Source organism: Xiphophorus couchianus, chromosome 21 (assembly GCF_001444195.1).
Source record: "Xiphophorus couchianus chromosome 21, X_couchianus-1.0, whole genome shotgun sequence".
Taxonomy (NCBI): Eukaryota; Metazoa; Chordata; class Actinopteri; order Cyprinodontiformes; family Poeciliidae; genus Xiphophorus; species Xiphophorus couchianus.
In genome coordinates, this window is record NC_040248.1 from 11,428,501 (window position 1) to 11,443,153 (window position 14,653).

At 39.6% G+C, this 14,653-nt stretch overlaps 1 protein-coding gene across 3 annotated transcripts; it reads right to left on the reverse strand.

Annotated features, from left to right (window-relative positions):
• Positions 1 to 4,369: 4,369 nt before the first annotated feature.
• Positions 4,370 to 14,059, reverse strand: ythdf3 (YTH N6-methyladenosine RNA binding protein F3). 3 transcript variants are annotated; one of them, XM_028005432.1, is made up of 6 exons: positions 13,873 to 14,059; positions 13,531 to 13,794; positions 13,168 to 13,192; positions 12,863 to 12,942; positions 10,308 to 11,966; positions 4,370 to 5,355 (listed from the first exon to the last, which is right to left on the reverse strand). In XM_028005432.1, the coding sequence occupies exons 2-6, from the start codon at positions 13,552 to 13,554 to the stop codon at positions 5,332 to 5,334; spliced, it is 1,812 nt and encodes a 603-aa protein (XP_027861233.1). In that variant the 5' UTR covers positions 13,555 to 13,794; positions 13,873 to 14,059; the 3' UTR covers positions 4,370 to 5,331. The 3 variants fall into 3 exon arrangements, with proteins under 3 accessions (XP_027861233.1, XP_027861232.1, XP_027861234.1); XM_028005431.1 differs by having other exon boundaries at positions 13,531 to 13,797; XM_028005433.1 differs by lacking the exons at positions 13,531 to 13,794; positions 13,873 to 14,059 and adding an exon at positions 13,410 to 13,523.
• Positions 14,060 to 14,653: the final 594 nt, after the last annotated feature.

A 14,653-nucleotide genomic window follows, 5' to 3' on the forward strand; every position in this document is an offset into this window, starting at 1 on the left:
TTATATTTGCTGCCTCCCTGTGGGCATTGCACACAATAACGGCAATGCAAAAAATGTCATAATTTCTCTTTGAACCTGTATTCTTAGCTGAAACTTCACTCAAACTAATAGCAAAAATACATAAAAGGCCAATTATTTTAAAGGACAAGCCACATATACTCATATCAAATATCATCTTCTTGAAAATTATTTGCCCTTTTAAACGCCTCCATTAATTAAATAAAAGAAAAGTGTGCAAATAACTCTATGCAATCCTCTTGCATTGTGCGCAGAACAATACATTGCGTACAGATTTGATCTGGAGTATCTCAATGTGTTGGGCAAATGCTCAGTGTCTACTTTCACTTCACAGATGAAGATATAACCATGGAAACAGAGACACACAGCAAGAACGCAGAAGCATTCCTGTCAATCAAAATCAGCCGTCTTCAAACTCTGGCTCATTATTTTATTTGTCTCAGCAAAGGAGTTAGAACCTTCCCGAATATTCAGAGGAAGCTCTTTTACTTTTCGCACAATGATATTTAAATCATTTCATATTTAATGCCGGCAACAAACTGTCACTGTAGATCTATTACGGAAGAAAAGACTTGTTAAAATTACACCGCGGACACGGAATCTTCACTCATTGTTCCCGTTTATTGCCTAAATTAGGGACAGCCTGTTCAAAAGTGCAACAGAAAAACTGTTTTATGCGTTTAATATGTCTTGGCTGGATTTTAGTAGTTCCTTATTATGTTTCAAAAATGTGTTGAAATGCCTTCAGGTAATTCAAACAGCCAAAACTCTAATGAAAAATTAAAGGAGGGATCATATTTCTTCAATTTGAACTTTCATGCAATTTCTCGCTTTTAAACCCATAAAAGAATAAGGAATGATTCTTTTGACACATAGAGATATAAATGTCAACGCTGCATTTTTTATTAAAGAACTCCTGGTTGCACTCAGTTCCTTGCGAAAGTGTTCCAATTAAACCTTTTCATTTTTTTTCCCCCAAGGAAAATCATACATGCTATTCAAAATGATGCACAATCAAATATGTGAAGTGTGTGACATGCACTTTGCATTTAGTTCCATGCAAGTTGAAGATTTTTGGAGTATGTCTCCATCAGATTTAGGCAAAGTTACATTTTTGTCAATTTTCCTTTACAACAAAGGTTGAACTTTGTCAGATTTGTAAAGTAGCTCCTGTCAATATAATTTCTTACATATTGGCTGAAATTTTCACTTGGATTTAAATGAAGGTTTGTGTTGATCCAGAACTTAAAATTCCTGAAAAATGCCTTTCTAGCCGTAACATAATAAAATAGGAAAAATATTCATTTAAGCACTTTGGCTCTTTATGTCGTTGCCTCAGATAGAAGAACTAAAAAATATATATTTTCATTGAAACTCTAAGTTTCTACTGTTGAAATCTGCTGTGAATGAGAACCTGAAGCAACTTTATCCATACATTGCAGTGCTTGTTTTCCTCACACATGAAATGACTCCTATATGCCAGTGCACTGAACACCCCCATCACACATTAATGTGACATTTTAGACTTGCAGTATTACCCTGAGTCTGTCTGTGTCATCATAAAGTGGCTTTGTGAGATTGAGCCAAAGCAGCTATAGTTGGAGTAATAATTTACAACATTGCTTTAGCTAAAATATCCACTCAGACACATTTATTTTGTTGAGTAATTTAAATTAAAATGAATTCATATTTAAATGGGAAAGCAAAAAAGTTGGGAAATCTAAATATATTTAATACTTAGACCTGGAAAATAAATGAATTACATAAAGGCTGATAAACACAGCCAATTATGTTAAATTGTTTATGTACAAGCTAATCTTGAGAGCTAAGCTGTCCTGACAGGAAGTCAGGACTGTGAAAGACTAGTTTGGACCGTCCCCAAAGCGTTCCCCGAAACACTTGGCCTGTCCGCGGAGAGCATTTTAAAATTCGTCCGACTTGCCACCCGTCAGTTAACATGGTCATCAATCGCATTAACGTTCAGAGGGACTTCCTGAGTGACAAGGCCCAGAGAGCGAAAGCCTTGCAAACATGGAGGAAGTGCCAGCCCAGAGACTGGAGCTCACCTTGCCTTGAGCCAGAGAGTTGATACGTCTTCACTGTGACTGAAACTTCAAAGGCATTTCATCTCCACATGGAAGATGCTTCTTCTCTCATCTTGACAAAATCTGTCTCAAGAAGGACATGTTGATGCTTTGGAGAGGGTGAGGAGGGGAACAAAAAAAGTTTCCATGAACTCTCTTGAAACAAGCTTGACCACATTAATGATACGGAGGCTGTTAAAACATTAATGAGCTCCTTTCATTCCTAAATGTTAAGAAAAAAAAGGAGAGTAAAAAAAAAAAAAAACGGATCAGCAGTGCGTACAACAAAACAACAAACCTTTCTCTGTAGCACTTCTTTTTACATCAATGCACAAGGTCAAATCTACATCACATCAAAGGTCTCTAATTAAATTACTGTTTTGCACATTTGAGAATGAGTGCATTTTCTCAGGATCACACACAACCAGTAATTGCCACGGCATTGTAAGGCGAATAAATGCCAAGTTTCCTTCCCGGTCTCTCGCTCTTGTGTTCACAGACAAATGAAAGCGGGAGGAGAGTGGTCTTTTCAAAGGGCGCCCGTCGGAAAAGAAAGAAACAGACCTGACAGATGCACAAATTAACACACAGGAGGGGAAAAGTTGTAATCCAAAGCCTCCGATGTTATAATTACAGCTCTTTCTTGCTCCTTGAGACACATAAAGGAGGATTTCTCTTACTCCCCGCTTGCATTTTCTTTTTTTCATCTCCCCTCCACCTCTCACAGCACAGCTTGGCGAGCTGGTATTAATTGCTCCAAAAAAGCTGTGGAAGAACAACAAGTGCTTCTCATCCTGGTATAATTGTGTCTGTAGGAGTTGGGGGGAGTGGAAGGGGTGCTTGAGAAGAAAGAAGGCTTCATTGCTTACAGGAAGAAAAAAAAAAGATTTGTACCAGGTCTGTGGTTTGGCAGGAAAGAAGAGGAGCATTTGGTACAATGTGATATAATGGCGCACTCTAGTGGACAGACAGTGAAGGTCTGTTATTAACAAGTTAAATGAACGCATGTTACGTAACTTCTGAAAGCATCTCTTGTGTATTTAGCTGATGCTCTTGAGTAGAAATTAAGATATTCTACTTTTCAGAAAATCTAGCCACCACTAACACACAGAATAATTTTTACCTACAATCATGTTCAATAAATTATAAGTTCAGATGAGGCCCGTTTGGCATATTAAAAGTACCCTTCAGAATAAACTTTTAAGTAGGCGTTGAGCCTATTGTTTTCCATTAAACCCATATTTCCGTATTATATACGGTAATTGTTTTTTGTTGGTCGGATGTTATATTCTGAATTTAGACGTCATGTTTTCAATGTATGCAAGTGGAAAATTAAAGCATCTTAGCTTTATTACTGAAATAAATTTACAACCTTATTCTGTAATGTGAAAGAAAAAAGATCCACCAACAAAAGTAAAACACCTCCAAAACTTCTAAGTATTATTTTTGATGTGAATGAGATCAAATTTCTCAAGATGTCATCAAACATGGTTAAAGTTTTGAGTATTGATTCAGGAATAATAAATGTACATGTAATCACTTTTTTTTTATTTTGAAAAGAAAAATAGGTCAGTTATTTATCCATCCATCCATCCATTTTCTAACACCCTTGTCCTAGTGGGGTCAGGAGGGATGCTGGTGCCTATCTCCAGCTAATGTTCCGGGCAAGAGGTGGGGTCACCCTGGACAGGTCGCCAGTCTGTCGCAGTCAGTTATTTAGATAATTCTCAATTATGAAAGGAAAAAAAAAAAATCTTTATTGGCATTAGAGCGATCAAATCCTTAGAATTAATGACCAACATTTTAGGATGTTTTCACTCTTATTGTGATGATTTATCTTTGGTGACACTGTGACGTGTTTGAGGCTGGAAGGAATCTTTGCCATCACCCTTATCAGACCGTATTAAATACAGGTTCAGACTCTGCCAGGGCTGCTTCAAAGTGTTAACTTTGCAATAAACATTTTGGTAACTATAAAAGATTAGCTTAAACCTAAATCTGCCACGAGAGTGAATAACTTAAGCCTCAACTACATCCAAGTTCTGTATTTACAGCATGGGGCTTTCCAGACTTGGAGGGTTTTACAGTCTTCCTCTAAAACTCTGGGGTGAGTCAGTTCCAGTAAGTAAGTCGTTTATTTACAGGCACTTACACAAATTGAAATGTATGGATCTGAACTGCAAGGAACTAAAATGTGATACCCTCAGAAAGTACACTGTGTAAAAGTCTAAAGTCTGATGAAAGGAAGTCACAACACAAAGACATTATCAGCGCTAAACTTAGTTCATTTTTTTATTTAGCTAGTGAGTTACCAATAGGAGAAAATAATCACATATTTGCATTTGATGGTTCTTTCTCTTCCTTTTTTTTATTTTTTTGGCTGAATTTCCATCCGGTCGATTAGCTGACCGTGGAGGTTCTCCCAAAAGTTCAACGGGTCATTTAGCACGATCGAACCTGGGGTACAGTTAGAGTACATCCACATCAGAGCAACGACAGTCAACAAGTCTAACTCTGGCAAAGCAGCGGGTTTTCTCCTCGGACAAATGCACTTCAGAATGACAGAACCACAAGAAAGAAAAAAAAAAGAAAAAAGGTGCGTAAGCCGGCGGTTCACCAGCCAGCTGCATAATCATAAGCGTTTTGTACACAGAAAAAGATGCAGAAAGAAAGGGGAAAGGTAGGATAGACCCTACGATTGGTATGATTGTGGCCGCTTCCTATTTATCTCATCCCACACCCATCAATTTCCAGCCCTCAATCTGGCAGATTGAGTCAATTTTCACATCATTAATTCTCTTCGAGGCCAGATGAAGCTCACCAATATCCCAACCATTTGAGGCAGACAGTAAAAATAAAAATAATACAAAGTAAAATCGGTGAAATCAATGTCTTCTCTGGTTAATCTGTTAGAAGCTCACAAACAAACAGAAAATATTCAAAGAACAGAGTTAGATAGTCAAGGGTATTGGCAGAGGCTGCTTAGAAGGACTGAAAATGCTTAAAAAGAGAGAGTTTCGAACAGATTACACTCTTTTTCTTGTGAGACAGGAATACGGGGTCTGATGCACCAATCAATGGATACAGGTTGAGTCCACCGAATGTCGCTTTTCTTCAGATGCATTGTTGTCTCGGGAGGACAGACCGCAACAGTCGCTCCACCGTGGGGTTAGGCTAATTTGATTTAAAGGTCCTTCATCGTTAGTGTTGCAGAGGGTCTGCCTCAAGGTCACTGCTTATTCCTGCTGCGCTCCTGGAGGACGAAACACACACAGATGAGCAGTTAGCGAGAGCGGAGAAAGTAATGTTTCAAAGTCAGCATCATCAGTGAGATTGACACTTTCTACCTCATTTCATCCAATTAGAATTATTCACAAAGGTAATCACTGAGAAATGACACATTCGTTAAACACAGTGATGTGTTTGAAGCAATATCCTGTTAGTTTCAGTGATTCTGACTTACAGCTAATAAAAACCCAAAATACATGTTCTCAGACACTTGGGAGACCAACAAAACAGGATTTTTAATACATAAACAACAGCCTACTGAATGTATGTTCATGTACTGTACAGTTTATGCATTCAATTATAAATTGGGCTCATTGTGCATTAATTTTTTATCATTAAGGTGTGACATGGAGACCCAAAGTTCATGCTGTTTTAATAGTAACCTTCAGCTCATATCTTTGATGTAGAAGCTCTCCACACTTAGTGAAAATCCCCCACAAACTTCTGAAAAGACTGCTTCAAAAACCAATCAAAACAACCAATCAGCAAACTTTTCTTCAACACTTTTTTCTTCCACTTAATTTTCCATCATGCTGCAATAAAGCGCTCTTCGGACAGCTAACTTCTTTAGCAATGACTGTTTCAGATTTACCTTACGGTGAGTGTTAGCAACTGTCTGCTGGACATCTGTCATATCAGACGTCTTTCCCATGATTCTACAGACAATAACCTTTCTGTACTAAAAATCTTATTTTTTGATTAGTTTTTTTGTAATATTGAAACTTTCTGAGAAGCAGAATTTTGGGTTAACCGTAAGCCAGAGACATTGGTATTAAGAAAGACAAAACCTATAAACAACACATGCAAAGAACGTATATAATAAATATATTGTACTTTTAAACTCAATTACTAAAATAAACTAATATTTAAATCATATTTTAGCTTACTGAGAAGCATCTGTAATTTTGGCATTGCTTAAATGTTCAGAAATTATATTATATATATAATTTTTTATATAATTTTATATATATAATTTTTAATTTGTAAACATATCACCTAAACTAGAAGTAATGAAAAGGTAGCTCTTCGTTCCATACCCATGTAAAAATAATAAAAACGCAATTAAGAAGAGAATCAATACTGCTAATAGCAAGGAAAGCACCAAATGGAAGTCTGTAATGGCTTAATGTCTCTTTGCGTGGCTCATAATGCCTTGTATTACTTCAAGACGTACATTTATGAGTCTGTCTTTTTCCTGGGTGCCATTTTTAGGCCGATCTATTTGCAGAAATAAATTTCAATCTTCAATCAAAATGGTTTTCATTTGTTTTGAGATGCATCAAAAAACATATTACAATTTTATTAGCATGCAGGGAGCACTTTCTATTCATCAGACAGCTTTTGCTATATATTGCTCTGGAACAGAAAACTGCTGTTCTTGTTTATTAGGTGTAGGTGGAGTTTAATCAGGCGGGTGTAATTTACACAGCAAGATTTTACTTCATCAAATACACAGCAAATTAGTGTGAGAATTGGACATTCAGCAGGTTGACTAAGATATATTGCTAACTGCAAGTTTTGGTTATGTCTACATAGGATTTTTTTAATACCTTAAAGAGCAATAAGAGTGTTTGCATGTAGCCTTCCAGGGAAATATGTTAATATATAAATTCGATAAGCCACAACATCAAAAGAACTTACAGGTGAAGGGAATTAAACTGCTCATCTTGTTTCCGTCTAAAAATTCATACAGGGAAATGTTGGCTCCATGCATTCATGTGGTTATTACCGCGACACATGCCAGCCAACCAACCAACCAAGCTACACCCCCTCCATGGCAACAGTCTCCCCCGACTTGAGTCTGCAGCATTGCAAAAACTATTCAGGAATGCATGCAGGGAACACAACTACCAGCCCAAGGCGTGGACAGCAACAGATGCACTGGAAGAAGCCAAATCCATGGAGATCCTGAACTGGAACCCAGTGGACCCAGCAGGTCCAATGTCAGCAATTTTCAACGGATCACTACAGGACGTATGAAGATGCCTTCATCTTGAAAATGTGGCACTTAAATTATTTTTATTTTGGTTGGGTTCACACTTGTATTTTATTTTGTTTTGTTTTTTTGACATTTTAATGTTTCAAAAAAACAAAACACCACCAGGACACTCCAGGTGTCATACGCCACTGCAATTTTCAGTGGCGTATTTAAAGGACACATATGGTGTTGATGTTGAGACTAGTCGGAATAAATCTGGCATTTAAAACGAGCTCATGTACATCTGAGATAAAGAAGCCTTTCTTTCACAAAGCATCACAAAAATACGATATTTTGCATACAACTTCACATCAAAAACATCACAAAATTTTCTATAAACTCAGAACACAATTCATAACTATTAAGAAGCATTTTCTCTTAAATATCAAGTTAAAAAAAAACAGCTTAAAAAAATACTTCAATTCCCTACACTTTCTACATGTTTTATTAACATTTTTTTAAGATGAAAGCAGCATATGCATGATACAACCATCACCATGTTTCACCATGGAGATGGTGTGTTCAGGGTGGTGAGCAGTTTGGACTCTTAACTATTTAGGTGAGTTCTGAAGGCTATTGGTAGCTGGATTGTATTAAGTGGTATAAGACAAATGAATGCCACAACTCTCAGTTAATTTTCAAATTACCTTTTGCAATTGTACATCACATTACATGAAGACTCCACAAAACCTACTAAAGTTTATGGTTGCCAACATGACAGAATGTGAAAAAGCACAAGGAATTCTGTACTCTATATTTTATGTTAATTCCAAGTAGTAAGATAAAAATACAAAGTGCATGTTTTAAGTTAAAACAACCATAGAAAAAAACTGACTAGAAAACAGGAGAAAAGAGTTAGATCCCAAGGAATGCACTGACTAAATATTCAGCCATGTTTACACTGTTAGGAAACTGCTGCCACTCCTTTCTGCTCGTAGCCCGAAGTCTCACGTAGTCAGGGATAAAAGGAGGCGGATATTCTAAACAAAACATCATGCCGTTCCTACAATGTCAAATATTCAATGGCTTGCTATAGATTAAAAGAAGATGAATGCCGTGAGTGTCATGTGAAGAACAGCACAGGTACAAAACATTTTTTTCCCTCCCATTTCTCAGATGAAACAGTGCTCTCTTTGAGGTTGACCATATCAGTTCCCTGGGAAAAACGCAGAGAGACCCAGGCCCCAGCAGTAACTCAATCCCCAGATGGCCTGTGACTCGGGACAAAAAGCCTCATGATATTTAGTCTATACAAGGCCTGCAGCTCAAATCAATGTAGTTCTTCGAGTTAAAATATAACCTGACTGAGCAATTCATCACAAAACAAATTATGCAATTCATCTCCTCAAACTAATGAGAAAAATGTTTGTGTAAAGTTATTTTTTAACATTTTTTCAATTCTGAAATTGTGCAAAGAAGCTGCACAGTACCAGCTATGGACATATTAAAAATGGACAAATCGACATTCAATAAAAGCCCCAAATAAAATTTAGACGCAAGGTTATCTTTCCAATCAAAAACAATCACAAAAAGAAGAAGAAAATGAAAAAAAAACACACCTTGAGATGGTGTTAGGAAAAGGTGTTGTTGCACAAGCCTGACATCTCTGAAAGGCTGGGTAGGACAGGCCAAACAACAGGCAACGATTAACCTTGTCAGGTGAAGAAGGGCGAGGCCTCGACCTGCGGCGATCCCGTCATGTAATGAGGGTCAGGGATACAAAAGTAGCGCGGCTCTACGCCTGCGCGACGCGGGATGAAGCTGGCTTCCTACTGACAGTTTGTTTTCAGGAGCCTGAAAACATTGACTTGAAATATTTATGAGAAAGGAGCTGAGTGCATATTAACAAGGTCAACAACAAGGAGTCAATACAGCATCAGTGCAGCACCAACAGTTGGAGAACCAGAGAGGGAGGGGGTCGTGTGGATGTGTTTTATGAATATAGGAATGGATGCAGAAGGACACGACTAGAGATATAATTCACTGTTGTTTTTTTTAAACTTCCATTTGTATTACACCATTACCACTATTGGGATATAATTAAATTTCCCCTCTGATGATGTTAAACCAAGGGTGTTTTTCAGAATGACAGCTCAATGTGATTAAAGAGCTTCATAATATATTATGCAGAACAAAATATAAAAAAACAAACTCTGCTTACTGTGCCAGGGCACAATTTAACCACTTTGGAGCCTGGGAGCTTATGTTGTTAAAAGGCTAATAAAGCATGAGGAGTCTGTGGATGCCTGGGAAAGCTTGTGGTTCAAAAGTAGATCCAACTTTATGTCTGCCTTTGTCTGGAAAAACAGAATGCCAGGAATGTGGGTTATTTCAGGAAACACGACAGTCACCTAACTCCACTTGGGTGACTCTTAGCAATCTTAACAACGCCAGATGGCTGACGCAGGTTCAGGGTTTCCTGAACTTGCTCATGAGTAACGGCGAAGCGTCAATCTGCAGACGGGCCTCGGGGAACTTCCATTTATTCCAGACTGTCGATGCAACCGCTGATGTTACAACCTCACATCAAGTTGAACGACATCAGCTGATTATATTTACAAAAACCAGCAGAAATTCAGAAATACTTGGCCAGTTTGTTTGTTTTTTATAAAATGGCCAACAATTTATATCAAGAATGTGAAGGAGCTGTTTATAAAAAGAAACACAGTGAAGACCATCAAAAGTTTTCTACTACAACCTACAATGGCGGCGTCTGGTCAGCAGCTGATGCTCCATGCCATGGCGCCCAGATATTGTTTTGGGAAATAAACGACTGTTTAAAAATACCCATGACTGAAGTCCAGTAATTGATCCCACCTCGTCACACTTTGCCAGATGGAACCAATCTGTGTTTGAGGTGTCGTTAGAGACATGGAAAATGACAAGACCCACCAGAAGTGTGTTCCCTTTTAGGCTCAATACAAGGTAATTTATCTCACCTTTCTCAAAGCCTCCTCTTCTTCCTGACGTTTCTCATAATGTGCAAAGTCATCAAAGATTGAGGTGGTATGCTTGTAAGTGGCAATAACTTTAAGCACTTGTTTGGCCTTCTCCAGAGGCACTTCCTGAGTGTCCCTGGAGTTGGTCACTGGCTTGTTGTCATTGTTCTCCAACCGGATGTGACGCAGCTGGTTGTTGGGCACATCCTTGATGAAAATCCACTTCACCTCAAACTTGCCCTTCCACTTGTCCTGAGACCAGACGCCTGCATAGGCGTTGTAGTCCACTGGCGATCGCATTTCGGCCACACCGCAGAAGTGCCCACTACCGTTGACGCTGAACAACAGGTACAAAGGGCCCTTGTTGCATAGCGAACGGTAAGCACTATCCAGGCGCTTGTTTCCATGTTCTGTACTGCACCAGATAGAATACTTGATTGAACGGTGGATGTCATCTTCTGAGTAGCTCTTGATAATGAAAACACGTCCATTTTTCAAGTTCCAGTCAAAGTCTTTGGGGTTGTAGTTGTTGACGGTACGGAGTTTCTCCAACACGGGGTGCAATTCTCCAGAGCAAGGGGAGGCACTCAATGGAACTCCACCACCCAGACTAAAACCCTCACCACGGTTCCTTGGGGCAATCCAGCGATTGGGGGGTGGGCCAAGCTGCTGAGGTTGTTGTTGATGAAGGTGCTGTGGGAGGCCAGGTTGGGAGGGGAGGTGCAGGTGAGGAGGGCCATGGGGCAGAGCCTGGGGGTGCTGGGGTGATTGTATAGACTGGAGCTGGAAAGGCTGGTGTTGATGCTGGGGTTGGTGTGGAGGGTGAGAGGGCAAGGGGTTCTGCAGTAAGGGTTGATGCTGAGAAAGGAGTGGGGGCTGCACCAGAGGTTGTGGGGGCATCATAGGCTGAGCTAACGGCGGTTTGTTTAAAGAGCCCTTATCGTCCCAGGTACCAATGTTCAAATTGTGCTTAATTGGGGGTGGGGGAATGGCACCACCTCCCCCCATCCCCATGTTGGCTTTGGTTTTGACCTTGGGCTGGGATTTGGCCGGTTTCTTGGCGATTGCTGCCCAAGTGGCAGATTTAGGTGCAGACGAGTTGACAGATGGAGGGAGATTATTGGCCACTGTGCTGTTCATGCCCACTGTACCCCCTAAAGGTGAGCCAACGGTTTTGGTGACAGCTGCCACCATGTCCGTACCCAGCTTTAGCCCTGTCATACCCTGCTCAATGCTGTTCAGCATTGGGACCTTACTGAGTTGGGTGTCACTTCCAAAGCCCGCCTGTCCATCTGTGATTGCCCGGCCCAGTGAGCTGGGAGCGTAGCCATAGCTGTTACTGTAAACTGAGCTCTGAGTTGACTGACCCTGAGAGACACTGGTACCCCAGGTGGAAAAGTCTGCACTGCCAGGAAAGAAGTTGAAGCCATGTTGCCCGAGAAAGGGAGGAGTGTTTCCAAGGGCTCCTGGCTGGCTGAAAACACCATCAGGGATAAAGTGCGGCTCCCCATTGCTCATTTGTCCATAAGTGGTAAGGTAGGGCATAGGCGGATCTCCAGCTGTGGACCAAGCAGCCTCTCCCAGAGAATAAGGAAACCCAATGGATGGAGCATAGTAGCTGGGCATGTAAGGATCAGACATTGGTGAATAGCTGTTATTCTGCATGGCACAGAAAGACAAGAGAGTGAATATATTATTCCAAAAGGCAGATGCTTTTGCATTTTATTACTGTTTAAGTAAGTTCTATGTAATAAAATTACATTTTAATAAATTTCCTTTTCAACAACTCAGTTTTGTTGTACTCCCTTAGTTTAATGAAAAGCGCTGTTCATATGAATGCATCATAGCATCTGAGTTCACATTGGAAAACATTTCAAAGAGCATCTATTAATATTACCCCGTCAGATTTATATGTAAGGCAAACATCATAGTTTCACCAGTCTTTGTATGGTTTTTTTCTTATTTTATTTTTTATTTTATTCACTGTAACTGAGTTTAAGGTATTCTGCAATGGGTAATGGGCAAAATTTTCTAATTCTAAATTTTACAAATCTGGTTGAAGATGCTACCCCTGAAACCCGTCCCCGGATAAGAGGAAGAAGGTGGATGGATGGAAAGCTGAGGGATGCTCCAAAAGAATTGCAGCTTTAGTTCCAAAAAGCATTGACTCAGGGGACTGATTACTGATTCATTTTTGGTTTAAAAAGATCTTCTTTCCACTTCACAATTACATACTACTTTGTCCTAGACTCGGAGGATATGAATAATATCTAATTGAACTGTATGCTAGCCATGTACAACAGAAGCTAATAACAACATATGATGAGACATTGGAAAATAAAACTCTGAACTTGGAAATAAGCATACAGAAGGCACTTTAATTGAAATACAAAAAGGGAACTCACGAGTTGGCTTGTGAGTTTGATTTTTCTTTTGTTTTTCAGAATTGTGGCAAAATTATTTTGTGAGTTAGGTGTAAAAAACTACTAATTAAAAATGATTGTGGCAATCCTTATCCTAATTTAAGTATTGTGTATTTTAAAAAAGTACATTACCTGATTTGTCTGGCCGCTTAGGTAAGGCTCAAAATCATCATCATTCACACCATCTTTTTGATGCATGGATCCGTTTTGCACTAAATATAAAAAGGAAAAATCTAATATAAGTAATTAGAAGAAGCTGTAATCCCCAAGCAGCCATGATGTCAGATGGCTACATTTTGATCACAGGTACGCTCTGCTGTGTTGTGTCAACAGTGCCCCAGACTGCAGTTTGGACTACAGTTCAACAACACTGTCAGCAAGTAATAGCACAGAATATCATAACCTGCAGTGGCTAAAACTCACAGTCAAAGCCTTACCTTTATTTCCTTGTCCTTTGGTTCTCTGAAACAACAAGTGATACGATATTAAAACACACTGGCAGAGCAGACAGACACGGTCCTACAAATATAACACCTAAGTGAGAGCTTCTGCCCGGATGTTAGCATTTACAGGTTTCTTGGTCTTACTAACCGGATGTCAAACGCTCTGACAACCAGTAAACGGTGCCGCATTGGCAACCGGCTGCAGCCGGTGTAGGTTGGCAGTACAGTTGGCCTACCTTTCAGCTAACAACCACCACATATCAAGTACTTTGTAGCCTGTTTGATTTGGCACAGCAAGCCCGTCAAACAGTGGTCCGTAAAGTCCTCAAAGCTAGCATACAGCGCAGCTACACGAACCTGATCGACTGTGGTCGCAGACATCCTCCAGGAACCGAAACTGCTCGCTGTTTGTCAGACTGTCCGCGGCTTCTCTCCCCTCCCACCCCCCGTGCTTGCTCGTCTCTCTGTTTCTGCACTTCGGTGCTGCTTTCCTGATTCGTCTCTCCTTCTCGTCCAATCACTCCGTGAACGTTACAAGGCGGCGTTTTTTTTTTTCCCCCCCTGCTGGGCTGAGCTCGGACGACGACCAGCCTCTTCCAGCTGCTTGGGGCGACTCGGTGTCTGCTGATGAGAAGGCGTCAGTGTGACCGAGAATGGTGTTTAATCAGTCAATCTGAAAGTGATTGGAATATCCCTTACTATTCCACAATGGCGGATAGGCTCTTTACTCCCGCTTCCGTTCCGTCTTGCTGCTCCGTGACCTTCCGCCTGTGACGCTCTGAGTCATGTTACAAACTAACGCTTCACATGACAGTCACAAACACACAGCAACTTTTCTGCTTATTTTCTTTCCTTTACTGTTTCATGCACTCAGTCTATATCTGTTTCCCAACCCTCTTGAGAGATTCTGCAATAAAACAGTACAAAACTACAGTATTGTATGGAAAGCCAAAAGTGCCAGAATCCAATAAATGATTAGATCATCAAAAGCATCTTAATCTATAAATATCTCACTTTAAACAAGGCCGGAGAAAAGTGCATGAAGAAAGTAAGCACATTTACTCAGAATTATTTTTGTTCAAATTAAAGTTGAGAATTATTAAATTTACCAAAAGAATTAACAAATTGTATTTAGTCAGAATAGAGTGCATTCACCGCTCAAAGTAGCAGTAGATTAGCATAAGTAGCACTAGTTCATTCATATCGTTTTATATAAATAATGTAGCTATATTTACAGATCTCAGACAAACGTTCACAAAGCAGTGCATAAAAAAGTAATAGTTTCTCAACAAACAGACTGAAATATATTTATGGTGGCAAAAGTTGTATTTTGGTTACATACATAGTTGTGGCAATTTATTCCATGTCCAAAGATACGACTACATATAGTCGTTGATTTTTGTTATTTAATGTGTTATTTTTAGTGTATATACATATATATACACATTTATCTTTGCAGGGTCGCAAAAGAGGTGATGTC

Excerpts from the sequence above, each read along its gene's own strand:
- ythdf3 (XM_028005432.1), bottom strand. The coding sequence starts at position 13,554 with ATGTCTGCGACCACAGTCGATCAG. Across the intron at positions 12,943-13,167 it reads CAAAGGACAAGGAAATAAAG|TGCAAAACGGATCCATGCAT; the intron begins GTAAGGCTTTGA and ends TTTTATATTTAG. Across the intron at positions 5,356-10,307 it reads AAGAGGAGGCTTTGAGAAAG|GAGCGCAGCAGGAATAAGCA; the intron begins GTGAGATAAATT and ends TTCGTCCTCCAG.